General features: G+C 52.3%; 8 protein-coding genes across 8 annotated transcripts; 4 read left to right on the forward strand and 4 right to left on the reverse strand.

Moving 5' to 3' along the window:
• Positions 1-544: 544 nt before the first annotated feature.
• TRIREDRAFT_119983 (uncharacterized protein) lies at positions 545-1061 on the reverse strand (the record flags this gene model as incomplete). The annotated part of the gene is made up of 2 exons (XM_006961871.1): positions 545-741; positions 938-1061. The coding sequence occupies 2 exons, from the start codon at positions 1059-1061 to the stop codon at positions 545-547; spliced, it is 321 nt and encodes a 106-aa protein (XP_006961933.1).
• Positions 1062-3059: 1998 nt separating this feature from the next.
• On the forward strand, positions 3060-5336 carry TRIREDRAFT_21407 (uncharacterized protein; the record flags this gene model as incomplete). The annotated part of the gene is made up of 3 exons (XM_006960948.1): positions 3060-3621; positions 3763-4933; positions 4995-5336. 3 exons carry the CDS (start codon positions 3060-3062, stop codon positions 5263-5265), a joined length of 2004 nt encoding a protein of 667 aa, XP_006961010.1. The 3' UTR covers positions 5266-5336.
• Positions 5337-5706: 370 nt separating this feature from the next.
• TRIREDRAFT_53859 (uncharacterized protein) lies at positions 5707-6735 on the reverse strand (the record flags this gene model as incomplete). Its single annotated transcript, XM_006961872.1, has 1 exon — positions 5707-6735. One exon carries the CDS (start codon positions 6733-6735, stop codon positions 5707-5709), a length of 1029 nt encoding a protein of 342 aa, XP_006961934.1.
• Positions 6736-11112: 4377 nt separating this feature from the next.
• TRIREDRAFT_40830 (uncharacterized protein) lies at positions 11113-12326 on the reverse strand (the record flags this gene model as incomplete). The annotated part of the gene is made up of 4 exons (XM_006960978.1): positions 11113-11654; positions 11780-11926; positions 11987-12123; positions 12250-12326. Coding segments are annotated over 4 exons (903 nt in total), but the record flags the coding sequence as incomplete, so codon positions are not given.
• A 1176-nt stretch (positions 12327-13502) lies between these two features.
• TRIREDRAFT_44640 (uncharacterized protein) lies at positions 13503-16735 on the forward strand. Its single transcript, XM_006961047.1, has 4 exons — positions 13503-14139; positions 14248-15506; positions 15741-16157; positions 16210-16735. Exons 1-4 carry the CDS (start codon positions 14052-14054, stop codon positions 16552-16554), a joined length of 2109 nt encoding a protein of 702 aa, XP_006961109.1. The 5' UTR covers positions 13503-14051; the 3' UTR covers positions 16555-16735.
• Positions 16736-17573: 838 nt separating this feature from the next.
• Positions 17574-19566, forward strand: TRIREDRAFT_103403 (uncharacterized protein; the record flags this gene model as incomplete). The annotated part of the gene is made up of 3 exons (XM_006961438.1): positions 17574-17845; positions 17903-19072; positions 19137-19566. 3 exons carry the CDS (start codon positions 17574-17576, stop codon positions 19564-19566), a joined length of 1872 nt encoding a protein of 623 aa, XP_006961500.1.
• A 290-nt stretch (positions 19567-19856) lies between these two features.
• On the reverse strand, positions 19857-21405 carry TRIREDRAFT_53434 (uncharacterized protein; the record flags this gene model as incomplete). The annotated part of the gene is made up of 3 exons (XM_006961873.1): positions 19857-20776; positions 20850-20942; positions 21024-21405. The coding sequence occupies 3 exons, from the start codon at positions 21403-21405 to the stop codon at positions 19857-19859; spliced, it is 1395 nt and encodes a 464-aa protein (XP_006961935.1).
• Positions 21406-22599: 1194 nt separating this feature from the next.
• On the forward strand, positions 22600-24570 carry TRIREDRAFT_53872 (dehydratase; the record flags this gene model as incomplete). Its single annotated transcript, XM_006961439.1, has 3 exons — positions 22600-23035; positions 23100-23311; positions 23368-24570. 3 exons carry the CDS (start codon positions 22600-22602, stop codon positions 24568-24570), a joined length of 1851 nt encoding a protein of 616 aa, XP_006961501.1.
• Positions 24571-26706: the final 2136 nt, after the last annotated feature.

The raw sequence follows: 26706 nt of genomic DNA on the forward strand, positions 1-26706 counted from the left end.
GTGAATACTTATGTTTGTCAATGGCTTAAATTGTCAACAGCGCGTTTTCACGGCTCAAAAATGTCATGGACATGGTTATTCTTTTTTATTGCTCCATCAAGTCTCTATATGCTCATCATGCCTGATATGTCCATGACGCGATTTGGTTCGCCCGATGTCCTCGTAGCGTCTTTCTCCCGTCCTCGGATTACCTCCGCTTGGCCGCCTCTACCTTTTTCAGCTCTTCCCTGTAAAAGAAAACACGTCAGGATCGTGTACTCTTAAGGAATGAAATGAGAAGCAGCAAACAGGAAAAAGCAAATGAACAAACAAATGAACAAACAAGCAGATGTGAAAAAAAAAAAGCAAGCGTTCTAAAGACATGTATGTATAGGTATGATCCATCCCAATAAGACATTAAGTAAATAGGCAGTATAATCCTGTATAAACACCAAGGAAAAGATGCGATAGATGTAGGAAGGAAAGCAAGCAAGCATGGTAACAAAACGCGGATAGAAACAGCAATTCGGTGTGTAAAAAGGAGAAAGTGTGTGTGTGTATGGATTCAACGAAAGCGGCGACGGGGGCGAAAGTCGAGCGACAGCGCGGTGAGGAGAATAGTAGAAACAAGGAGAGAGCCAACCACCCACTTGAGCTGATTCGAAAAGTCGTCGCTCGTGTCGTCGTCGTCCCAGCTCTCCTCCCACAGATGCTTGGTCTCGCCGTTGCGCTGGGCGGCCTCGGTTTGGTCGGCGGGCCAGTCTATTATGCTTTGTCATTAAAACTTGTTCCCTTTGTTTATTTGAATCAAGAATCAAGAAAAGGAGGAGAAGGTGAGAGGGAGAGAGAAGATGGGATGGGTGCCTTGAGGGGAGAGAGAGAGAGGAAGAAAGCAGGAGATGGAGGGATCAAGCAGGAGGAGGAGGAGGAGGAGGAGGAGGGATGGATTGCCAAGTACCGTCGATGGGAAAGTCTTCGAATTCGTCGTCTTCGCCGAGGGCCAGGTGCTTCTGCTCGGGCTTCTGCTCGTTGGCGTTGAGCTGTTCGGGTTCGGTTGGCTTGGTTTCTGTGGTTGATGCCATGGTTCGTGATGGATGCGAGCTTTGAAGGGGCGGGAGGGAGGGATGAAGGCTGGTGGTGGATTCGAGGGAGTTGATGCCTGAGATGGGAGGATCGCGGGATTGGAGATGGCGAGGAGCTGTCGATGGCAATGGCGGTGATGCTTATGGATGACCAGTTCGGAGGAAGAAGGGAGAGGCTGTCGAGGCTGGATCGAGTCGCGGTGTCTGGCGTGTTGATTGTTGTTGCAAGGATTCGGCGGCTAGCAGTTGGTTGTTCGAACTTTGGCCTGATTTGTTGGAGGAGGGATGACGAATAGCTGCTGTTTCCTGGAAGGAGAAGCACCTCCAGCTCCCATAATTGAGGGCCTCCGTCCAGTAAGAATGGCAGAAGGACGGCTGAGCTTGAATGAGCACCGGTACGGAAGAACGCAGGTCCGGGCTGCGTTGGACGGTCTAGTAGGTTAGGTACATGTATGTAGACAGACAGCCTGGATCTGAAGGCCAAAAGGCAGTAAAGACAGCCCTGTAAATCTCGGGCCTTTAGTGCCGGAGGTGCCTGAGCGCTTACCGGTTTTGCCGGTTTGGGGAAGCTGCACAGTTGAGGCCTGGCGGACTTTAGAGCGCCATCGTGGAGGGGTTCTAGGGGTTCTGATTGAGCGGGCAGATGGGCCTTGCACTGAAAGTGGTGGCGATTTGGGCTTTGTGCTAACATTGAGTCAATTGATCAGGTTATGACGGATGAGGCGGCAAATGATCTTATTTTCTCTGAATGAGTCTCTGATACAGTACTGTGCTCGTCTGTGAAGCGATGATGGCTCTTGTGTGGTTACAAGTGCTCCCAAAGGATCGTGTCTATTGTATCAATACGAGATGATAGCAAGGTGAGATTGTGTCAGTGGACGGTGTGTTCACCAAGTCCGGACCCCGTATCTCGAGTAAGCCTCGCAGTACCTAGACGGTCTTTGTCTGGCATCGCCTCAGCCATCTCCTGGGATTTGAGTGAACTAGCGGACGCCGGCTCCGAAATGCCGCAGACAAAGATGACGGCGAGCGTATTTCGGCCTGAGCGTTTTTATTACCGAGCGGAAGCGCTGCATTGATTTGCCCTAGGGAAGAGGATATATAGGTAGGTAGAGACGGGTCCGGGATACGAAGGCGAAGTGATAAAAAGAGGCGATAAACAGGCTTCAAGGCTGCTTGTAAGACTGGCAGCGGGCCCTAGACTACATATCAGGTACATGTACCTTACACCTTTCCTCTTACTTATTGACCTTGCCGTTACTGTATGGATGGCTCTTTTTGGAGACCCCACGGGCAAAACTTGGACTTCGATTCGCTTCTTTTTTCTCTCTTTTGCACCTCGTCTATTACAACTACCCAGCTCGCCTTTCGCTTCGAGGCTTCTCTTCCCAGGTAAACATCTCGAAGAGGGCATTGAACGGAGTCCATCTTCGCTTCGAGCAAAGGTAGCCAACCTGCTCCGGCATTGGTCGATCCCGCTTACGGCTGTTGGGCATCGCTCTATGGCACAGCATCTGCCAGCAAATCGAGTGACTTGGAGGGGTGCTTGCATGGCATAAGCGTCGTTTTTTTCTGAAGTCTCTAAACTTTTTTGGCGCCGTTTTTTTCTTCAATTTGTGTTTCTCGATGCGGGCTTGTTGAGTCGACGCAGCTGTGCCCTATCACCTGTCACTCGCTTCATGCCTCGAGGGCCTCGTCACCGAGTATTTAGCTGAGCCACAGCCCCCCCTCCTCGATTGGAAAGGTGCCCCGAGTAGAGCACGCAGGACAGGAAGGATTTGGGCGACGGAATCCTTGCTTGTGGGAGTCAGCATCTTGCATCAGTCAGCCGGGGTTTGTTGCTCCTTCATATTCATACGGCTCGCCCTCCTCTTTGATCATCGACCTCATTGTCAACCTCACCGTCAGCATCATCAGGAACTAGAACCAGGGAAAGAAAAGAAAGGAAACGAAGCAAGGAAGAACGAAAAGGAAACCAAACAAGACCAATTGCTTGCCATGAGTCGGCTGGCAGGATGGTTCCGCTCCGGTGCGAAACCCGGCAGCGGCGCCGAGTCGCCCTCGCCCATGGACAGCATCAACAAGGAGAAGGCGAACCTGGTTGACGCCATGAAATGGGTCGAGCTCATCATGAACGACGACATTGACGGCGCCTGGGAGAAGCTGCAGCTGGGCGACTCGTCCTTTCACGAGATGGGCTCCGCCGTGGCCTTCTTCATGCGCTCCGTCCTGGGCTTCGAGAAGCAGGTCATGACCGAGGCCACGGCGAGGCTCAACGACTGCGAGAACAGGGCCTGGGCAGACCTCAAGCGCGCGCAGAAGCACGGGCCCGCCTACAACGGCAGCCAGCTGTATCCCCCGGGGACCGAGTACGAACTCATCATTGCCGAGACGCAGCTGATGGGCGCCGTCGTCGGCGTGCTGCACGAGAGCCTGGTCGAGGCCATGCGGAGCTTCTACAAGCTGCGAAAGGCGTTTCTGACGCTCGACGCCATCGTGGCGTCTGAGGCCAAGATCTTTGGCAAGACGACGCCCGGGTCCTCTCGGACGTCTCTGACGGGTAGCTCGTCAGCCAGCGATTCCTCCTGGTCGGAATCGAGTGCGACAATAGTTAACGGTAGTGACGCGGATGCCTTTGTCGATGCCAGAGAGACTCTATCTGGACAGCAGACCCCCAGTGACCAGATCGATGCCTTGCCAGCGTCGACCATCTCGCAGCTGGAAAAGCTGAACCTGGGCAAGCTGGAGGGTGCGTCCAAGGAGAGCCTGGGGTCCAAGGATTCCGATCTGAGCTCAGATTTGGAGCTGGGCAACCCCGTCGACAAGTTCATCCATTCCGGAGCCAACATGTGCTTTGGAGTTCTTCTACTGATCCTCAGCCTTATCCCGCCTGCTTTCTCACGCATCCTCTCCGTTGTTGGCTTCCACGGAGATCGATCACGGGCCGTCAAGATGCTCTGGAAATCTGCCGCGCACTCCAACATTAATGGTGCTGTTGCCGGTATGATGCTGCTGGTGTTTTACAACGGTCTGCTCGGAGCTGCGGATATCCTCCCCGACCAGAAAGACTACGATGACGATGCCGAAGCTGTGGGACCGCCGATTGAAAAGTGCGAGAGGCTGCTGGCCAACATGCGATCTCGATATCCGGATTCGCGCCTGTGGAGAGTGGAGGAGTCGAGAATGCTCGCCAACGAGCGCAAGCTCTCTGAGGCGCTGGAGCTGCTCCAGACGGGCAAGGAGTCCAAGATGAAGCAGGTCGCTGCTCTGAACAACTTTGAACTGTCTCTGGATGGCATGTTTGCGTTTGAGTGGGAGCTGATGCGCGATTCGTTCTTAAAGTGCCTCGAGGTCAACGACTGGAGTCCGTCACTGTACTACTACCTGGCTGGTTGCGCATCCCTGGAGCTATACCGAAATGCATTCCATGCAGGCGACAAGGACGAGGCGAGGCGACAGAAGAACAAGACTGAGGAGTTCTACCGCAAGGCCCCGACCGTCATTGGCAAGAAGCGATTGATGGCACGCCAGCTGCCCCTGGAGACTTTCCTACAGCGCAAGGTCCAGAAGTGGGAAGACCGGGCAAAGGCTCTGGGCATTGACCTGGCGGATGCGATCGGCTCCAGTCCGGCGTTGGAGATGTGCTACGTATGGAACGGACAGAAGCGCATGGGCCCCAGAGAGTTGGAGAAGGGACTGGACTACCTAAACTGGGAGCGGTGCACGGCAAGTAAAGAAGTCGTCGCCAAGATCCAGGAGGAAAAGGACGAGATGGGTGTTTGGGCTATAGGCAGGGCCTCGCTATTGAGAGGCGCGGGTAAGCTGGATGAGGCGAGGGCACTCTTGCAGGACAAGATTCTTGCCCATGACAAGTAAGTCATTGTTTCTCCTGTATCGAGAAAGTGTAATAATACAATACTGACGATGCTCTAGGACCGTCTTCAAAGGCACGATGAAAGACGACTATGTCATGCCAGCAGCAATCTACGAAATGGGCGCCATCTCATGGACCGAGTGCTGCAACCCCCCCGAGGGCGTCCAGGAGGGAATCCTCGAGTACAGGAGGAAGAAGATGCTGGAGTGCGAAGAGCAGATCAACAAGGTCAAGGTCTGGGAGGCGTACGTTTTGGACGCCAGAATTGGCCTGAGGGCGACGAGCGGCCTGGAGACGCTTGCTTGGTTCAAAAAGAAGAATGGCTGGTAAAGGACAAAAAGATAAAGAGGTTGGAATGGGTTTATCTGGATAAGCGAGAGGTTTTCTAGATGGGGTAAACTGGATCTGGGGTGTTTGCTAGATTGTTGATCATATACACATACGGACGGCTCATACGGCGTTTTATGCTGGGGGAGTAAGTGTTATAGACTTACTAGAGGGAGGTGTCCGTCAAAGAGGACAACCCAGGCATGGTTGGGAGGCTGATTTCACAGATATTCACAGCTCACGTATAGGGCACATACAGCAACTTCTTGATCGCTGATTTAGCAAAGCCGAAATGATGACAGCGGGTAACAATGTGACTTTTCAGTAAACAGACTTATAGTGGTATCAAGGTTGCTCATAACCAAAAACGGAACGATAAGAACAAAAAAAAGAAAAAAGAGAGAGAGAGAGAGAGAGAGAGAGAAAAGGCAAACAACCCCGTAATCACTGCGAAGCCTTCTTCCTCCCCCCTCTCCTTGTCCTCACCCCCTCCCTGAAGTTGTCAAAACCCTCCTGGACGGCCCCAGCCCCCTGGTTTACCTTCTTCGCAGACCGTTCCTGCAGCTGATGCTTATCCGCCTCCTTCTTGACGTCCTCCAGCACATCCCTACCGCGACTCGTCCCGTTGATCCAGTCCAGGATCCCCCACGAGCCATAGTTGGACGTCCCCTTGCCCGCGTAGTGGATAGCCGTGCGCTGCACGATGCCCCCCATGATGATGCCGGGGACAATGGTGTAACCCGACATTGCGAGCGTTTCCTCGCCGGTGCAGAGCAGGAAGACGAGGAAATAAGTGAGGATGTGAGGCCGGAGAAGGGCCGCGGGGAGGAAGAGCGGGATGAACTTGTAGCATAGCAAGGGAAGCGGATGGTCCGCGAGGAGGCGGAGGCTGAAGGGTGCTCCGGCCTTTGCGTGGGCGTACTTTTGATGGCGTTTGGAGAGGGCGCGCAAGGTTGCGTTTGAGGACTTGGTGTGCAGGACGAAGCGGTGGATGGCGTAGAGGAGGGATTCGCGCGCGGAGAGGAGGATGAGGACGTGTTTGAAGATTTGCCACGGCAGAGGCAACGTGGTGGCTGTTTTGAAGATGGGCTCCTTGAAGAAGAAGTGGGTGAAGGCGAAGTCGATGCCGGCTTCGACGGCGGTGAGGATGGCCATGTTGAGGAGGACGAGGCCGACGAGGCGGGAGAGGGATTTGGCGTCGCGCGGGGGCAGGGCGCTGCGGCCGCCGTGCTTGATGCCTTCTGCGAGGGAGGGGAGGGAGACGTCGAAGAGGAGGGTGGCGAGGGAGGGGAGGAGGAAGAAGACGATGCGGATGGCGAGGATGCCGGCTGTGTGGACGACGAGCGGCGGTTGGGAGAGGACCAGGGTTGACCAGGTCATGTAGAAGAAGAGGAGGTTGAGGGAGGTGGACCAGGAGGTGAGGGCTGGGCCGAGGAAGTAGGATATCATGGGTATGGAGAAGAGGACGTCCATTGCTGGTGCTGGTGCTGGTGCTGGTATTTGTGTGGTGTACAGTTGGTGATGTTGAAGTTGGTCGGGGGGGTTGTGTGAGTCCGGTTTGAGTAGTTCTGAGATGTTTTCAGTTGCTCGATTGTTGGTGAGTCGTGAACTGTGTGAGTTGTGAGCTGAGTGAGTTCTGTGAGTTTGTGTAAGTCAAAGTGAGTTGAGTGGCGAGCCGGGAGGGGACGATGCAGGTACCCTGCAGTTTAAGTCGGGGAACCCAATGGCAGGTGCATTGAGCTGCGGAGGGTATGTAATGTTGTTTTAGCTCTTACCTACGGAGTAATGCTTGAGCAAATCCTGTTTTGCGAGTGACATCTGTCGAACTGCTGTTAAAGCTGAGGCTGATTGATTGAAGGAGAGCTCAGAGCATCGTCATGTCTGGGTACCTACCTAGTGGGAGTGATATAACGGTGACGTCATCCCATTAGGGGTCTTTTTGAATGGTGCCCTATGAGAATAAAAAAGGTAACTAGTGAATCGCTAATACCATCTGTTGAAACAGTGTACATCCCCAGTATGAAGGAGGAGACAGAGGATGGATCTTATATCTCCTGACAGCATTGGTATAACTTGTCAGTCGGATGCTTCTGTAGCCTGATAAAGGTTGTGCCTATATCGAGATGAAGCGTAACCACCTGGATCTGATCCTTTTATCAAACGGCCTGTAATAGTTCAAACATCAGAAAGACAATTCTGCAAAGCTACTATTGCATCTGGTCGCTTTCTCTCAGAGTAACAAACGCATAAATAGCATTTCATTGAAGTTCATCGTATCAAAAGTGATATAGACTTCCATTATTGTTGTGCAGGGCGGGTGAGTTGGCTTCAAAGGAAGAGTGGCTTAATATCTCCTGCCACCCTCGATTGAAAACTAATCAGAGGCGAGACAATGCTTCTGTGCCATTGCTTGGAAGCTAAAAACAGAAACAAATTCTTTAGCTGTCGGTTTCGGAAAGTTTGGGTTCGTTGGTTGGTTGGATCCCTCTACCAAGACAAAGAAACCATCAAACAGCTTCAAGGGCATGCCCTCAGACTCGATTGGTCAGATGAGCATCTGCCATGATGCCTGAAATATCTTGCAGCGTTCGGGAAGCGCGTTTGTACATGGCAATCGGAATGTATCTATGTCTAAACACAGTAGGTAGATGCATTCGTTTGCCCCTGAAATAGCCAAGGTGATTGTGGGATGTCCCTGAGCATGGGCTTTGTCGACAATGAAAAGACGCCAGATATAACACATGCTGACTGCTCTTGCTTATTCACTGAAAAGCCTTCCCTTCTTTCACTTCATCAGTGATAGCGAGATTCGTTGTGGTGACTCAGTGTCCTGTTGATGCTCAGAGTCTCAAACAGCAAACAACAAGCCAAGTCTTTACTATATCCATTCTCTCCAAATCCGTTAACGGGCTGTTTCGTTATCACCAACTACCACCGTCCTTTCTCTTCGCCCCCAGCATATCCAGCAAAGTCGCATATTCATCTCTCCCTACACTCCTACACCCTGCATCATGGCCATCGAGGCTGAAGATGCCGCGTTAGGGCTCGCTCTGCTCATACCATTCCTTCGATGGCTGTTCCACACTTCCTTCGCGACCGGGCTCATCATACTCTCCATCTGGCTGCGAGACATCCGCGACCACGAACTTGACCAGCAGCACCGGAAAATCGATCGAAGATACTGCCTCATGGCCATAGTCTTCTACGCCTTTGACGCAGCATATCACTTGGGGAGTGCGCTGGCGATGGTGTGCAATGCTTGCTGTGCCATAGTCTTGGCATGGTGGATGAGAAATGAGTCTACGAGTCCTGGATTCCAGGACCCGTCAAGCTCTGAGAAACCTAGTCGGCTGCGTTATACCCGCGTCCTTAACGTGATACCTCATATCGTACTCCTCTTTCCATACATTCGGTGGCTCAGGAGGTTTGAGGCTAATGAGGAAGGGCGGAATGCCTCTTATACCATTGCTTGTATGGTTGTTTCGGCGCTCAACATTGTCTTGGCTGCCCCTTTAGTTTGTGAGGGGCTTAGTTCCATCTTGGGTATCTTTTTATGGTCATGGATAGAGTTGAGAAGAGAGGGCGTTCTGCCTAGGTACTCAGCTAGGTAGAATGCGCCGGGGCTGAGATTGGAATAGATGTTGGAGGGGACGCGTGGGAGGCAGATTCACTCTTGGTTTTGCTTGCATATCGTTGCAAACTTGGCAGAGAGAAGCAAGATCTTGACGGTAGTAACAAACAAGAAGGGTTAGCATGGGATGGACAAAGTGTTTTGGTGATGAGTGGCGCGAATAAATAGTAGAATTCTTGTCATGATCTTCTTCAAGTGTATTCCGCCTGTGCTTATCACAACATCTTGGTATTGTAATCCCGTTTCGTCGCCGAATCACAAACGGGAGTAGAAAAGGCAATTACTGTGACGATAATATGCATCACGTCTTATTCTGATCTACGTGACGGCTGATGAGAGCCAACTACGAGGAAAAGGTCGAACGAACAACATGAAGCGATGTATATCCTTCTAGGCCTTCAATAGTCTAGATACAACATAAACGCTTCTACTATGATTTAGTTTTATTTAACATGTTGAATCGTATTATATGTCCTCTCAAGCGTCTTGTTTGATTGTTCTCGTAGTTTCAGCCGAATTGGACGAGACTTCTTGACATTTGAACAAAAGGCTCTTTGCGGTAATAGCAACTTTGGTACGCACGCAGGAGTTACAATTACGTGTCTGTTTGCAATCAATCTTTGTTTGCTTGCTCTTTCGGTGGAATGGCTCTTACTCTTTGTCAAGATGTAGCTAGGTCGAGGCTTGGCGAGTTAAGACGGCTTTCAAGCTGGACGTCAAGATGGGCGTCAAGAAGGAGCTCGGTATTAATATCAGTAGGGACGTCACGAGGATAGGGCTCGTTCTTCTACTTGTGCTTTGTTCCATCAAGTTTCAACAACCTTGCCTTCTTTAACGTCGCAAACTTGATAATATCAACAAACGTAACGGATATCATTCTAACCTCTATGAAACTTGTCTTAAACATGCTGTATCCTTCCCGAGCTCAGAACCTGTCAAATAACGATGCCGTTCAACCCTAATGTGAAAGAACAAAGAGAAAGAGGGAAAACCACAACGCCCAATTCTTAATGCTTGGTAATGAAATGCGGCTGACTGGGAGCATGCCGATATAATACACATTGTTAATCGAAATGTACAACTATGATGATGAAGATAATGGTGGCACTTCTGGGGACGAGACGGCAGGCTTTTTCTCGCCCGGTACAGCGGGAGGTTTCTCGTCAACGTCACTGTCACTGCTCTGCAAGTCTTGCAATGAACCTTGCCCCCCGCTCATCACCGCTTGCAGATAACGGTTTTGAGGTGAAGTGTCATGGCTTACAGATGGAACTTCGAGTGTATCGCTTCGCGCCCTCTGGCGCTCCTGAGCAAGAAGAGGTAGAGGTGGTGGGTGGTGATCATGACGTCTGAAAGTCGGTGTTTCCGGCAGTGTACCAGCTCGCTGCTGTCGAGCTACAGCAGGAGGCGGTCGCGTGGGGGAATGTGAGCGAGACGGCGATAGCCCCGGCCGAGGGGACCGCCCTCTGGCATCTCCCCTAGAGCTACCCGCTCGCGAAGGGGAGCGTGGCAGCGGGGTGGCGTTCCCATCTGCATCTCGACTAGGGTTATATAGGGCGCGTGTGATGCGGAGCTCCTTATTTCTCCATGGCTCTCCTGGTGTCTCGGGCCAATCCACTGCTTTTCCTCTTCTGAACTCGGAGTCATCAACCAGATTGTGCGCCTTGGAGCCGAGTGTTTCGCCCACGGAGACAATGATTTTAGCAACCCTTCGTCTGCTACTGGAGCCTGTCGTGGATGGTGGCCTGACTGTGCTGTTCGAAGACGTGTGTCGCTGCATGGTCACCGATGCATTAGTGGAAGCGCTGGTTTGCGTAGTTTGCACCCGGTCGACATTGTGCAAGGGGACAGCAGATTCCGTGTCAGTTTGTCCCATTTCTGGAAAAGTGCTTGATCCGGGTGTTTCTGTGGTGTACCCGTCCTCCGAGGAGTGCGATCCAGGACTGCTGCCGCTCGAAGAGCATAATGCTATAGATTGCCCGTGAGAATTGTCTGGGTCAGGACCATGATGCGAGCAACATGTGCAAGGACAACCACCGATGGAGCCAGACTCTTCTTTGACGGCATTCACATCAGCGGCAAGGACAAGATAAAGCGATCCGATGACTGCCAATCCCGTTCCGACAATAGGTGACCATTGTCCTTTACTTAGTCAGTACCTTGTGAAAGAGAATATCCGCCTCTGTGTCAACTGCTGGAAAAGCTTCCGAGTACTCACCAATGCTGGCCAGCGACTCAACTTGGTAACTGACTGGACCACTGAAGAAGTTGATCTCGCCGATAATGAGAATGGCAAGCCCGGCACCCCCAAAGATGGGAACCGCCACTACAGAGAGGAAAAAGCGAATCATGGCGTTGACATCCCTCATAGTCTTCTTTGTTGCACCGTTGGTGCCCGGAATTTGCTCGTCAGCCTGGCTATCGTCGACTTTGATGCCAAAGGGTGATTTCCAGTTATCCTCAAACACCAGTTCCGCCATAGATGCCATCCAGACAATTGTGTGGACGCAGCACGCGGCCGCGAGGAGTGTCGCCGTGCCGAACGTGAGCCGGCTGGGCGCAGGAATCACGTAGATGTCACTCGATGAGCCCTTTCGCATGGGCGAGAACGGCCCCTCTGTTTCGGAGCAGACAAGTCCACATGTTGTGCTTTCTCCGTAAGGGAACTTCGAGGGGTTGTTGGGTATCGGGTTGCCTTGAGCATCCTGACTGCAGGGGAATGTCTGGGCTCGGTAAAACTCAATGGTGAGGCTGAGTAGTCCTGGATGCAAGGGTGATCAGTCAGTCGTTGGGGGTTCCTGGTGACGTGTAGTGCTTGGAATGCAGAAGGCAGCCAAAACATGGATCAAAGAGGGGTCAACTGGTTGTTTTGACTCGAATGCTTACCTGCGAGAAGCAAGCCTGCCCACAGAAAGATTGTATTGCGACCTGGAGTATTGCGATACGTCTCGGATAGCCTGACGGTCACTGGCACGACGAGAACGCCAATTGAGCACAGCTGGAAAGCACCATATACGTCCATGTCCACAGCCTCTATCCATGGAAAAACTGTTAGCCTGGACAACTGGGCTACAGGCGGGAAGTGCCCCTTACTGTCGCGATGCAACGCTGCCAGGACGATGCCATGGACAGCAGCTACAGCTGGGAGGAGCAGTGCTGCAGCCAAACAAGCATTCTTGATCCATATCTCCCTTCGAGCAAACAGACATGCTGCTATTAGCACGTAGTATCTGTCGATGAAGAGTCAGAAAGTGTACGAACGGGCCGCTCTTGACCAGCAGGGTGCTTTTGTCTGAAGGGTGGATTGCTTGGGCTATGAATGACTTGGTGTCGCGAAACTGATCAGCTTGACTTACAAAACCCTGGATCCGGCGCCATACTGGCCAGAGACTGGCCATGCGCAGATGACCTCTACGGGCTTCGTGGCATTGTTTGCCGATGCGAGGGAGACCGACAGATTGCTGCCATGAGAGACGATGGCATCACTCAGCAAAGCATCCCACGATAGCGCCGGCATCAGCTTCTGACAGACGCCGATGGATTCGGCTCAACAGCTCTCTGGCGGGTGTGCAATCGCCGTGCAGCGGCTGAGCAGGCAGGTGTCTCAGTAAAGCCAACTAGATACTAGGTAGCTGTGCAGGAATTCCCCCAACAGCTGGTGCAAAACGGTAGCGCCCTAAGCAAGGGAGGAGGTGGTGAGTGAGCATGTTATAAGACATTGATACCAAGAGGCAGAGGTTCGAAGGAGCAGTCCATCTCTTGCTGCCATGAGGCTCTTCCATCGTTCCCTGCCTCCCCTTTAGCCAGCTCAGGGACGAGCGTCTGCACAGGTTAAAATGTACGACGCGAAAGTACCCCCTCGGATATTGGAGGACAGTCGCTGGAAGGATTCGGTTGTTCGTCATAGGTGCGTCCATTTCGGTGTCTCCTCATTCTGCGGCCAAGCAAGCTGTGACCTGGTCGCTGCGGGAGAGGCCCAGGCAACAGAATAAGCCAGCTCGCCCTGCTGCAGCCGGCTGGATGAGGCATAGACGAGACGAGCACAGCCATGATTGCCCGAGCTGAGGGGGGTAACACAGACCAACTGGCAGCAGCTGATGGGCCAAAGATGGGCTTGATCGTCCGGCTCGATGTCGAGTTTGTCCTGCTTGCCAGCCCCGGTCTCTACAGTAGGCGCTCCACTACCCCGAGATGGGATCGTCAACCATTGCTACTGTCAGCAACACTCTGGGGCTGCACCAGAGCCTCGTCTTGAACGATGGCCCTTGTCCCGTCTGTGCTCGTCATCCCTTCTGGAAGCCCAGTCTCGAGACTGATGTCGAGGGTCGCGCAAGTGGCGCCACCCCAGACCAAGCACGAGAGCTGCAGCACATCCCTTCGAGCCGTGCTTTGTGCAGCAGGCATATATAAGGTATCAAGGATTCGGTGACCCAGACGGGCTGAGGTTTGTTTGCCCCGTTGCCAGAAAGGTTGCTTGGCTGCATTATCCGCAGTATTAGCCAGGGTTTAGTCAAGGGACTCGGACCAGCGAAGTCATCGCTTGTTGTTTGCTTCTGGGTGGCCGCCATCCCAGAGCCAGATGCACGTGGAGGAGTCTGTCGCATGAGCTAAGAAGGCCAAGAGCCCGGTTTCTGGCACTTGCGCGGGGCTCGAACCGAGGCGGGAGTATAAGAAGCAAATTCGACGGATCGCAGGTTCGCTGGTGGTTGGTTGCAAGAGTGACGATATTTCTCCTCTCGTCTGCCGAATGCTGGAGGAGAGAAGTAAGAAGAGGAAGCTGGACTGCGGAACGTTCATGACCCATCTCAAACTTGGAAGTCGGTGTGGATAAGGACCCCCAATTCTTCAGTGGTTGCTTAGGGCCTGTGGACGCCTGTATTCGCTGACCGAGCGCTAAAGTCGTGTGCTGAAGCCGTCGGACACTGCCTAGAACGGCTCGAGAAGCTGCTGGACAGCACCACATACACCAGAACTGGAGCCCGACCGCCTTTGACCGCAAAGAATTTGTAGGTGGCGACGGTGAGAAACCAGATCGAAACTTCCAACGTCATTGAACCCGGCCTCCTTTTATCTCTCTCTTTTGGCGCTCAGCCAGACCCGAGCCAGGGACACGGCGAACCATCGTCGGGCTCAACAGAGCTCATCTCTCATTACCGACATGGCGCGGGATGACGGCGATTCGCTCTCGACGAGCCAGATCAGAGACTGGCGCTCCATCATCACGCTGATTGTGTTTATTCTCACAAGTAGGTCGATTCGCCTCACCGGCACAGCTTCAACTCCAGGGCAATCTCGGAGCACAGCTCTGGGCTACACTTCTGTTGTCAGACTGCTGATCATCTCCCCTTTCCCAGATATCAACGTTCTTTGTCCGTTTCCCATCCCCATCTTCGTGCCCAGGAAACTCTGGGATCGCTTCCTGGACGCCGTTGCAGCCCTGAGAATCATCCCGAAGAGAAAGTTTCGCTCACCTCCGCTGGCGCTCAATGATGACAACGACAACAATGGCAAGATCAAGCCCTGGGTGCGGCTCAACTTTCCGATGAACTTTGTCACTGCGCCTCTCATCGCGGACCTGTTTCTGCTGGCCATTCAGGCCATTGGCCGGCAGGAAGTCCACGATGGCACCATTGGCGCTGACAACATTTCGCCAATCGACATCATGGTCTTCTTTCTCACGCTGGCCTACATCGCCATTTCCATCGACGCATCTGGTCTCATCCGCTATCTGGCCTTCAGGGTGCTCCAATGGGGAGGAGAGGTCGGACATCGGCTTTTCTTCTACCTCTACGCCTTCTTTTTCGTTCTGGGCAGCTTCATCGGAAACGATCCAATTATCCTGTCGGGGACTGCCTTTCTGGCGTATATGACGCGGGTGTCAAGCAACATTGTACACCCCAGAGCGTGGATTCATACCCAATTCGCAATTGCAAATGTTGCCTCTGCCATTCTGGTGTCTTCCAACCCGACGAATCTTGTGCTCGCGGGGGCCTTCAACATCAAGTTCATCAACTACACGGCCAACATGATCGTTCCTGTGGTTGCCACCGCCATCGTTCTCTTTCCGTTTCTGCTCTACGTTGTCTTTGCCAACGAGGACCTGATCCCCCATTCGATCGAATTGCACGAACTCCCAGACCACGTCAAGGCCAAGAAGCCCGTCAATCCCAATATCCCGCACGCGAGGGGCCATACCGATGCAGATGAGGCGGACCTCGCCAACAATGACGAAGGAAAGTTGTTGTCTCTCGAAGAGATCATGAATCCCTTTCTAGACAAGGGCGGAGCGGCATTCGGAGCCGTCATCATGGCGGCCACCCTCATCACGGTGCTGGCAATCAACGCCGCAAGCACCAAAAGCGGCGCTCATCCCGTGTTTTGGGTCACCCTGCCGGCGGCTTTCGTCATGTTCTGCTGGGATCTCGGCTTTGGATGGTATCACCGGAAAGAAACGCGCGAGATTGCGAGAAAAGGCAGACTGGAATTTGAGAATGCGCGCGCCGAGCGAATCCTAGCCGACGAATCGAGGCGACAGTCTGTTGCCCAGACTGGACTGCAAGACGGGGCGAAGCATGGAGCCGGCTCGTTCTCTCCAGGCTTCACGTCAAAGGAGGTCCAATCCCCAGATCTGGGTGACGATCATGAGCTTGACGATACTCCCAAGGAAATCAGCAACCTGAACGAGGGAGATGGCACGAAAGTACTAAGCCCACCCGCCCGCGGACTAGTCTCAACTCCAACAATCCTCTTGACCGAAGACACTGATGCTCGCGCCCTCGCCGCGATGTCTTCAGCCAACGTGGAGCTCTCAATGCTATCACAACCTGCGGATGCGGAGAAACAGGAGCAACAGAATTCAACGAGCGATGGCAGTTCGCTTGGGGAGAAGAGCGGACAGAACCAGGTCGTCACTGAAACGCCACCCGAGGGACTCTTCGTGCCCTCTTCTGACGAAGACGTGGAGAGAAGGCGCCAGAACTCGTTGTCGTCGGTCCAAATGCCACGCGGGCCGGCCACTCTACAGTCCCTGGGCCAAGATGCGCTGAGGTGGTGCCAGGAGACCTTTCCGACGGCGGCGGCTGTCATCCTTCATTTACCATTTGCACTCGTTCCATTCGCCTTTTGTATGTTCGTCCTTGTTCAGGGGCTAGTCACGAAGGGCTGGGTTCCTGTCTTTGCCTATGGATGGGACCACTGGGTGAACAGGACTGGCACGGTTGGCGCCATAGGGGGCATGGGCTTCCTCTCCGTTGTTCTATGCAACGTAAGTATCAATCCCAGACATCCTATCCGATCGCTGGCTAACGAAGATGCAGTTTGCGGGGACAAACATTGGCACCACGATACTGCTTTGCCGCATCATCCAGAAGTGGCAGGAGATTCATGATCGGAGCGGTGTCCCCATTAGCGACCGGACCTTTTGGGCAACAGTGTACAGCATGGCCATCGGTGTCAATTACGGAGCGTTTAGCTCTGCGTTCAGCGCCTCTCTTGCGGGTCTGCTCTGGCGTGATATTCTTGCGAGAAAGCATATCCGCGTAAGAAGCCTAGATTTTGCGCGCGTCAATCTTCCCATCATTTCTATCTCTATGATCGTGGGGTGCGCGGTACTTGTGGGCGAGGTGTACATTGTTCGGAAAGAGACGCCTTATCAAATGTAGATAGACTTCTGCTCTTTGGTCTTTGGCTTTCTCTTACTCTCATCATCTTATCTGGAGTTTGCTTGTTTAGAAGGAAAAAGGGGCGGGACGAACCTTGGGTGTGGAACGTTTGGCAGGCGATGGCGCAAAGGATATAATAAGCACATGATCATCTAAGCGTATAGTTTGCTTTGTTGCTACGCTACTTGAATTGTTTTCCGTGCAATATTTCATCAATAGCAGTCAATTTCATGCGTGTAAGATAGATCTTCGTAGCGGAATGTGTGGATAGATGGTTGCTATTGGGCATGGGTGATGAGTCAAGGGGGTTCTATTATGACTACGAGTACTACCTACAGACTCATATACATGAATTAGAAGAGAGAGATAGCATAAGCTCTTCGGGTAACGAACTTGCCTAGACATCGCTATTCTCAATGTTCTATATGAAAGACAAGCTTGTGTGCCCGCTTGGATGAGTCCAAGTAGAACCTGTCCCTGACTTTGATGTCTCATGTGCTATGTGAACAAGAAACGAGACCAGGAACTGCGTGTGCAACCGACGACAATGGGAAGAAATTACAATTGAGCAAACCCGACAATGGAATCGACTTGGGCGGTCAAGGACTCGGCTAAGTTCTGGTCCCAAAGTTTCAAGCGCGGTTGCGATTTCATTCGTTCTTCACCTCCATTTGACAGCTGGCACGCGAAGTTTTGGTGGCTTGGCCTGGACTGGACGTGGATCTCATACCTGGGCATCTTCTAGCAGATCCCATACAATTCACTTCAACTTGGACTTTTTGTTCTCTGATACAGCCACGCTTTTCCTTTTTTTTTTTCTTTTGCTGAACCCCCAGCTTTCAACCTCCGGCTCACACTCACATCTTGCTTCCTCCATCATCATCATCCTCAACTTTGGTCTCTTTTGCATCTCTCATATTCCATCTCCCATTCCTCTTTCTATCTTCAAGTTTCATCTCTTGGGTCCAGCCTCTATCATATTCCTCATCTCCCAGCAGAGACGACAGAACTCACGCACCATGGGCGGGTTGAGCAAGCTCCCGCAGGAGCTGACGGACCACATCACGGGCCACATCGTGAGAAGACAGGACTTGAGCTCCCTCAGCAAATGCAGTCGTAGCCTCTACTGGGCAGTTTCGGACGCCTTGTTTACCCGGGCCTTCATCCAGCTGGCAGAGTCCAAGGGCCTTCATCACGCTCTTTCAACCGTCTTTGTTCACGCGGCCAAGCTCGATTCGCAGAACTTGATGCAATGGGCCATCTTCAGCAAGCATGCTTCACAGCTTAGAGGGTGAGATATCCGATATTCGACGCGGTTCATTCAGGACTCGGAGGCTAATGTTCATAGGTCATTCAATCCCATGGACAATATTGATATTGTTCAGGCCGCGCTGCTCTATGATGCACCCAAGATGGCTACTTTTCTCTTCAAGAACGGCGTCAATCTCGACGAGAGTATGACACTCTATCCCGACATCAAGCCGCTATACAACGCCATCTCTCGACCTCTCAGCACAAGTCTGGGGGCTCTGGACGGACCGCTTCGGACTGCTTGCAGTTATGCACTCCCACGAACTGCGGAATACCTCCTCACCAGAGGTGCCGACCCCAACACGTATAGTCCCTTTGGCTATACCGCTCTTCACATTACCGTGATGCGCAAGCTGCCGTGGAGCCGCTTTCGGGACTTTGCCCTGTCTGATGAGGAGAAGACCTTTCGAGATGACGAGGCAGCATATGCTCGTTCTGAAGCTACTCACTGGCCCATCAACCTAGAGGCTGAGCATGCTGACAGAATGCTTGCCCTTGAGAAGGCTCAATGGGAAGCCAACGTGGCCCAGACTGTCGAAGTGTTGCTCCGATTTGGTGCCGACCACGGCCTGATCACGCAGACTGCCTATCGCCATCAGTGCAACCACAAGTGCTGGAAGTCGATGAGCTGCGCACCTTTGAAGCAACGGCCTCTCCATCTTGCCGCCGCCGCTTGCCACACATCAGTCGTGTCGCTTTTGATGAAGAAAGGCGCAAGCGTTTTCCACAATGACGAACAAGGAAACCTGCCAATCGTTCGTGCCATGGCTCACGACCAAGAAGACATTGTCTATATTCTCTTCACGGCCATGGAAAAGTGCGCTAGGAGAGACCGCCCTTTCAACCCCGTTGTCTGTACGACAACCAAAAGCACCGCTCTACATGTGGCCTGCCGGTTCGGCTTTTGGGATATGGTGATCGGCCTCTTGGAGCGCGGTGCCGATGTCAACGGACTGGATACCCTGGGCCAGACACCATTGCATGAGGTTCTGAGGCAGGAAGCTCACGACTTGGAGGACCGCCTGGTCGAGATTTTGCACACGCTCGTCAATTACCGTGCGTACCCCGATGCCGTTGATCTCAGTGGCAAGAGGGCGAGAGACCTAGGAGAGAATCACCGGCTTCCCGGGGTACGCGGCTTGTTTCAGTATGCTACATATGCCAGGGCCGAATATGAACGGCTTACTAGAGGTGCAGACACTACTGAGTGAGTATTGACGACATTCTGGCCAAGTCATGACAGGAAGTTTGAACTGACAGCGTATTCTTAGAGAGGTCTACGTTCAGCCACCTCCGGACCCAAGCTGGCGGGCGGAGAAGCCTGAGGAGGCACCAGTTTCTAGGAAACGAACTTCTAGAAGAGCTCCTAAATGGGTCACCAAAGAGAACTTTCCCGCACTCAATGTCGCGAAGCCGCAGACCAAGACCACAGGTGCTGGCTCGAAAGACGCAAAAACCTCGCCCACTGCCCAACAAGCTACAGAAGCTGTCCAGAAAGCAAAGAGCTGGCTTTTGAGTGCGCAGAAGCCTCAGCTTACTGCTGGAAGTGTCAATTCGGTATGGAACGGGCAGAACATTCTCAAACCGATGAACAAGGCCGAGGTGAATAAGACAGTTGGAAAGGTTGAGCCCGAACAGGGCAAGAAGGCGAAGAAGGGAGGTCGCCAGAAGAAATGGGTCAAGGTGTCGTTGAATGACTGATGAGCGATGCTATCTACTCTACTTACGGAGTTTGGTTCATCTCGGAGGCTATATGTTGCTTGTTGCCTGTCTACCTGGCCTAGCTTGGCGTTGATTTGGACGATTTGTATAAAGTAGATGCGGCAAAACGTACGGAATATAGCACAAAGTTGTATGACAGAATCGCTCTATGTCCTTTCTATTCTCTCAAGCTGACGAAGTAAATTTTTCAGGTCAGCCATGGGAAAGGTGTTGCTCATGGATCATTATCATCATCATTGTCAAGCGTCTCTTATCCCCAAGATCCCACATTAGAAGATAACTCTGAGACCCCAACCAGCAGCCACACCTCGCGCAATATATAGCGTAGCAACAGTCGCCGCATAGAAACAGCCTGCAAACACAATGACGCCGTTATACGAGCCATTCTCGGCCTTGATAATGGCACCAGCAATAGGCAAGCCAATAAGCACACCAAAACTCGCAATGAAGAACGCCGTGCCAGTTCTCTTGCCAATATCCTCAATGTTGCACACCCTGCTGATGCACACGGGCGTGACACTAATCGCAGCACCAGACCAGAACCCGTATAGAACAGTAAACGAGTAAATCTCCGCCTCGTTAGTGGCGGCAGTGTACCAGAGCGCAAAGATGAGAGCCGCGCAAGTGGCTGCCGTGAGAGCGAGGATGTTGAAGGCGCCGAAGCGATCAGCCGCATAGCCTGGCAGCGCGCGGCCGGGGATGGCGCCGACGTTGACGAGGGCGTTGAGGAGGTATGCTCGCTGGGTGGGCATGCCGGCGTGGATGGCGTACGAGGAGATGTACGTGTACGGGATGAAGACGGCAAACTCGACGAGGAAGACGGCGAGCGTGGTGAGGGCGTACTTTGGATCGCGGAGGGCGGCGAGGTCGATGGCGCTGCCGGGCCGGATGCTGGTGTTCTTGTTGTCGGGGAGGCGATTCTTCATGAGCGCGACGGCGAGGCAGCCCATGGCGAGGCAGATGAAGGCGATGACGCGGGTGGCCCAGGGGAAGCCGATCTCGGGCGTGAGGTAGAGGATGATGATGGGGAAGAGGATGCCGCCGAGGCCGCCGGCGGTGCAGGCGATGCCCGTGGCGAGGGCGCGGCGCTTGTCGAAGTAGTGGCCGATGATGGCGATGGCCGGGTTGAAGAGGAGGGAGGCGGAGGCGCCGCCGAGGAGGCCGAAGCAGAGGAAGAATTGGTAGAACTCTGCGAGGGGGGGTGATTATGTGTGAGTTGGAGTGTGTATGAGAGAAAAGGGGGGATGGGTTGAGTGACGGACCTTTGCAGAGACCGATGAGCATCATGGAGATGACGATGCCGATGCTGCCCGGTATGACCAGGTATTTCACATCATACGCGTCGAAGATGGGGCCTAGAGATGCCAGTTCGTTAGCTATGAGCTCTTCGAGCGTCTTCTCCAGGCATATCAGGGGAGGTGAATAAGATGACTTACCGACTTGCGCTCCGCAAAAGTAGAGAAAAAATGCATAGCTGCTGAGGATCCAACCAATTGTCGATTCAGGGAGATGCTTCAGCTCATTCTCTGATAGTCTCGCCTGCAGAACGGCCATGGTGTTGAGGAGCCCCATAGAGGTGATCATGCAGGCCCATGAGCCGAGGACGACGAGCCATGCCTGGAGGCCGCCATCGGGGTAGGAAGTTATTGAGATGTCTTCAGCAGCGAGTGTGACTATGAATGAGGTTGTCAGTGCATGCTGGGAGTATTTCAGATCTTCAAAGACTGAGTCGAAAGTGTAGACTTCGTGAAGTCTGGGGTAGTATGGAGTACATGAAAGGGGCCTTCCATGGGGAAGAGACGTACCAGCCGTTGCCATTTTGGGTATGCTAGGTACCTATCTAAACAGATCTATAAGGCACAAAGGAAGCAGACAAGCAACGCAACCATGAACAGAGGTTTCCATTTTGAGGAATCGACACTGGAAATGCTCGTTCTTAAGGCGTCTTCCTAAGCCAAGGAAAAAAAACTGGATTGGGGGCCACCGGTGAGCCGGGAGCCAGAGTTGCCGCTCATTCGACAAGTGGATTCCCGTGTTAGTTGACGCCCTACGAGATGCGTGGGATGGAGTTGCGAATGCCTGCTTTATTTACTGATGGCTTCCAGAAAACTCCATCAAAGTCCCTCTAGATGTTTCCTATCTCGAGATCAAGGTGACCACATATTCGTGGCTGTATGCCAGTTTGGAAACTTTGTAACGTGAAATATGAGAATATCTTGACTGTAAGGCATCACAAGTGATAGGCCAGGGTCAGATTTTTTTTTTCCGCCTTGCTTCGGCCCCATCACGGAATACGCCGGTCTCAGAAAGTATGACTAACAGAAACATGGCCGGAACCACAGCAGTTACTTACTCGATCGAGATATCTTATTACCCCTGGTCTCTGATCTGTCTATATGAGATAAAGTCGGTGATGAGATTCATCGTCGATCGACATTGGCTGATCCGGAATGCAGTTGGCCGAAGACTAGAATTGCCGGATCCGGAAACGAGGGAGCATAGGAAAGTGGTGCATAATAGGAGGAATTATGAGATTAACAGTGTCTTAATTTGCCAATCCATCTATACATAACAACTACCGACAGTGATCAGCCATCTCATCGATACAAAGAGCAGTTTCTCTTGCAGCTCTACATCGTAATCATCGGCATGCTTGGCAGTACGACACATGGGGCATCATGCTCTGGACTGACAAGATGTCCTGGTAATAGTCTGATACTGTGATTAACTTGGGTGACATTGTGACATGCTACAACCTTCAGCAAGAAACAATTGTGTCTCTGTATGAAATTCCAGATCAGTAGAGACGAAGATGGCTGTTGAAACCGTGGTTTAGACCTCAAGCCGGATACATATCCGCGATGGCAATCAACCCCTCCACAACCCACACAACTGATCCCTGCCAACGGCCATCTGGTGCAAGATCACGCAATCACCAGCACAAAACACCAAGAAAACAAAAAACCCGCTTCATTTAGTTACACGGTTCTTACAGACCAAAGCCACTGCAACATGGACAAACGAAAAGACTCGAGAGACGGCACCACGCCAGGTTCCAAAGCCGACTATGACCTCTCTCGCCCCATCCATCCCGCAGTCGGCATGAGACAAGGGCTCCCCAACTATGGCGATCCTCACTTCTCTCTGTTCCTCCGCAAGGTCTTTATCAAAGCCCTGGGATACAGCGAGGACGCGCTTTCACGACCCATCATTGGCATCATCAACACGTACTCGGGCTTCAATCCCTGCCACGGCAATGTCCCCCAGCTCATTGAGGCGGCAAAGAGGGGTGTCCAGCTCAACGGGGGGCTGGCGATTGAGTTCCCAACGATTAGCATCCACGAGTCGTTTTCTTCGCCGACGAGCATGTTTTTGAGGAACCTCATGAGCATGGATACGGAAGAGATGATCAAGGCGCAGCCAGTAGATGCGTGTATTGTCATTGGTGGTCAGCTTGATTTCACATAGAACTGTTGTTGACCATGGATGGCTGATGGCATATGGTGAACCAGGATGTGACAAGACAGTCCCGGCTCAGCTCATGGGAGGGATATCCGCCAACAAGCCCATATTGCCTCTGATCACGGGGCCAATGATGCCCGGGAGTTTCAGGGGCGGCCGTATTGGGGCCTGTACAGACTGCCGCAACAACTGGGCGGCTTTCCGGGCAAACGAGATTGATATCGAGGACATTTCAGCACTGAACGAGGAACTTGCTCCGACGGTAAGACTTGTCAAGTCTGGAGGTGAGAACTCGACTTACACCAGCTGCATACCTAGGCCGGGACATGCGGCGTCATGGGCACCGCAAGCACAATCGCCTGTTTGACGGCAGCTCTTGGACTAATTCCGCTTCGCGGTGGTGCAACTGCTCCCGCGGTATCAAGCGCTCGACTGCGAATAGCCGAGCAGACGGGTGCAAATGCTATAGCAGCAGCCAAGCACAAACGCACTCCGCAATCCATTCTCACCGAGGCATCTTTCCATAACGCCATTACTGTGCTTCAAGCCATCGGAGGCTCCACCAACGGCATCGTGCATCTCCTCGCTATTGCAAACCGGCATCCAGAAGTAAACGGCAAAATCACCTTACAGACAATAGACGAGATCGGAAGAAGGACGCCGTTGGTTGTTGATCTTAAGCCCAGCGGCGACAACTACATGACGGACTTGCATAATGCAGGAGGCATTCCTGCTCTGTTCAATGTGTTACGGCCACTGCTTAAGCTGGATGCCCTGACGATAACGGGTAAGACCTTGGGTGAGGCTCTGGATGAGGAGGGCTTTCGCCCGTTTCCGCTCACTTCGCAGATCATTCGACCGTTGGACAACCCACTGTATCCGTCTTCTAGTCTCGCAGTTTTATATGGAAATATCGCCCCTCACGGAGCCGTTATAAAAGCCAGCGCCAGCAAATACAGGCATCTTCTCACTCATCGAGGCCGAGCTGTGGTTTTCGCGGGCCCCGAGGATCTTGCCAAGCGCATTGATGATCCAGATCTCGATGTTGATGAAAACAGCGTATTGGTTTTACAGGGTATTGGCCCCATTGGCTTCTCAAGCCCAGGGATGCCAGAGGCAGGACTGATACCCATCCCGCGCAAACTGGCAGCCCGTGGAGTCAAGGACATGTTGCGCCTCTCAGATGGACGCATGTCTGGCACGGCGGGGGGGAGCATCGTTTTGCATATTTCGCCTGAAGCTGCGTTGCCGGAAAGTGTATTTGGGGTTGTACGGGAGGGAGATGTCATTTGCTGTGATGTGGAGAGGCGAATGCTTGAGGTGGAGCTTGATGAAGCAGAGATTGGGAGGAGAGTTGCGGAGAGGAAAGATAGGTTAGAGAGTCGGCTGGAAGGGCTTGGACCTGCAGAGACTAGGAGGCGGCCGGCGCGTGGGTATAGGGGTTTGTATGAGAGGAGTGTGATGCAGGCTCAGGATGGCGTGGACTTTGATTTCTTGACTGCTAACGGGGCGAGTCAATGATTCTGGCCGTCTACCTTCGCGCTTGAATTCTGAATCTTGAGCTTGAAATTCAACTAAGGCCTATTTGAGTTCTCGAGAAAGTAAGTGTACTGCTGGGGCATATCCGGTATGAATATGGTTTCACAGGAACACTCTAATCCATCTGTTTAGTCGACCATATAAATGAAAGCCCCAAAGACACTTGACCACCCTCAGATAGACCACATTTGCAGCTCAAATTCACCCTTATCTCGCCCATTTGCGTCCTTCCATTCATATTCCAAGAGTTCATGCAGCCGTTTCGTGAAATACTTCGCATATGAGTCAAGATCACTCCCAATCTCGGGACTGCGCCATCGCAGCGACATCCCGACATGTTGGGTACTATAAACAAGTCATTGACACTGCTATTCGTTCTGAAGAAATCATATGAGTAATCCTATTTGAACCGTAGCATATTCCTATTTGAACTGTAGTGGTCTGTGCCCGTACTAAAATCATTACGCTTACACCACTAGTCCCAGAGCTGCACACCCATATACAGTATAAGCTAATAGTACATCCTGTAACCCGCACAACAACACCACAAATAACAGTATCGCGATCTCTAATACTGTAGACCCTCTGCCTTTATTATCGTGACCGCCATCACCCTAGGGCTAAAGCCATAACTGCAGCAGCAGCAGCAGCAGAGGCAGCAGCAGCAGCAGCAGCAGCAGCAGCAGCAGAGGCAGCAGCAGAGGCAGCAGCAGAGGCAGCAGCAGCAGGGCCTCCTTACAGTCGTCTGTAGGTCCAAGTTGCAGCCAGCTATCCGTAGGTACCTACGCAGAGATCATGAGCAACCCGGCGACGGTTAGAAGCTAATGCCGCTGCTGTCCCTTCTGGTGATATCCTTGACGGTAATGACCGCCAGTGTGCTACACTGTATTTTGCTGTGCGGGCGTGGACCTTACCACTTGGGGGTGTCTCTCTAGCTGTTGCACAGACCACTACGGTTCAAATAGGAATATGCTACGGTTCAAATAGGATTACTCAATCATATTCCTTGAAGGCCCCTTCGAAAGAACTGTCTTTGCTTTGGGTCTGATCCTGAAGCAAGACAATCTGCGTGCGGCCTTCTTCAAGACTGATGCAATTGCGAGGTGGATGTCAACGACGCCTGCGCCTCTGATGACAAAGTCGAATGTTGAGGAGCTGCCGTGTTTGCCCATTATTCCTTGATGAGAGCTGTAAGTCTTTCCACAGATGGAAGCAGCGAGACGCTGTTTATACTACCTAGATCTGAACAACCGTGGTGTATATCCCGCTATGATGTACACGCCTTGTGCCTAAAAGGGGTAATATGATTCTCTTCATCATAGAAAGAAATTGCCTATGAGAATACAAAGAGGGTTAGGGGATCTTGAGGAATTTGCATGGGATCCGATGCCGAGTGCTGCAGCAGAGAATGTGTAACCAAGACAGGCATGCATATACTGACAGATGGCTTGCATGTTCTCATACGCGGATGCCGAAGCGAGTCAGCCTGTCAATGTAACACCATGAGTTCACGAGCGGTTCATTATGTATTTCTGGCTGATATGGTATAGTGAATTGTCCTTTTGTTTACAAACAGCCTGGGCTGGACGATTGGCAACTTCTGATAGCCGCTGCCTGATTCGCGAGTTTACATGGTCGGTTAGCTGGGAATGAAGAGCGAACCATCTGGGAGACGTCTCGAAGGCTATAAAGCCACCGACACGTCAAACATACGTGGAGAGGTGACAGTATGCGCCACCACTTGGAGAATGATCAGTGGGTAGTATGTTGTGGCAGTATGAAATGCTGCGTCCTGTCAGATGGCTGATGGAGGTAACAATGCGCTTAGGCGGTCATTCAGATTCATCGCTCGAGCCATATGGTGGTCGAACCATATAGTGGTCGAAACTCTTACCAACTAAGGAGTTCGACTACAATATTCCTGTTCAACAAGATCCCTCAATGGTAAGTTTGGCGAACTACTCGAACTAGTCGACCTGAGCCTGTGTTGCATCCAACGTGTGCGAGATCGGAGTACAAGAGTCGCGGTAGTCCAGAGTCTCGGCATTTCTAGACAGACAGTAACATAAATGTATCTGGAGATGACGGAATGTCTACAACGCGGATAATTTCTGTCGT

The sequence above is a fragment of the Trichoderma reesei genome, assembly GCF_000167675.1.
Source record: "Trichoderma reesei QM6a unplaced genomic scaffold TRIREscaffold_1, whole genome shotgun sequence".
In the NCBI taxonomy this organism is placed as follows: Eukaryota; Fungi; Ascomycota; class Sordariomycetes; order Hypocreales; family Hypocreaceae; genus Trichoderma; species Trichoderma reesei.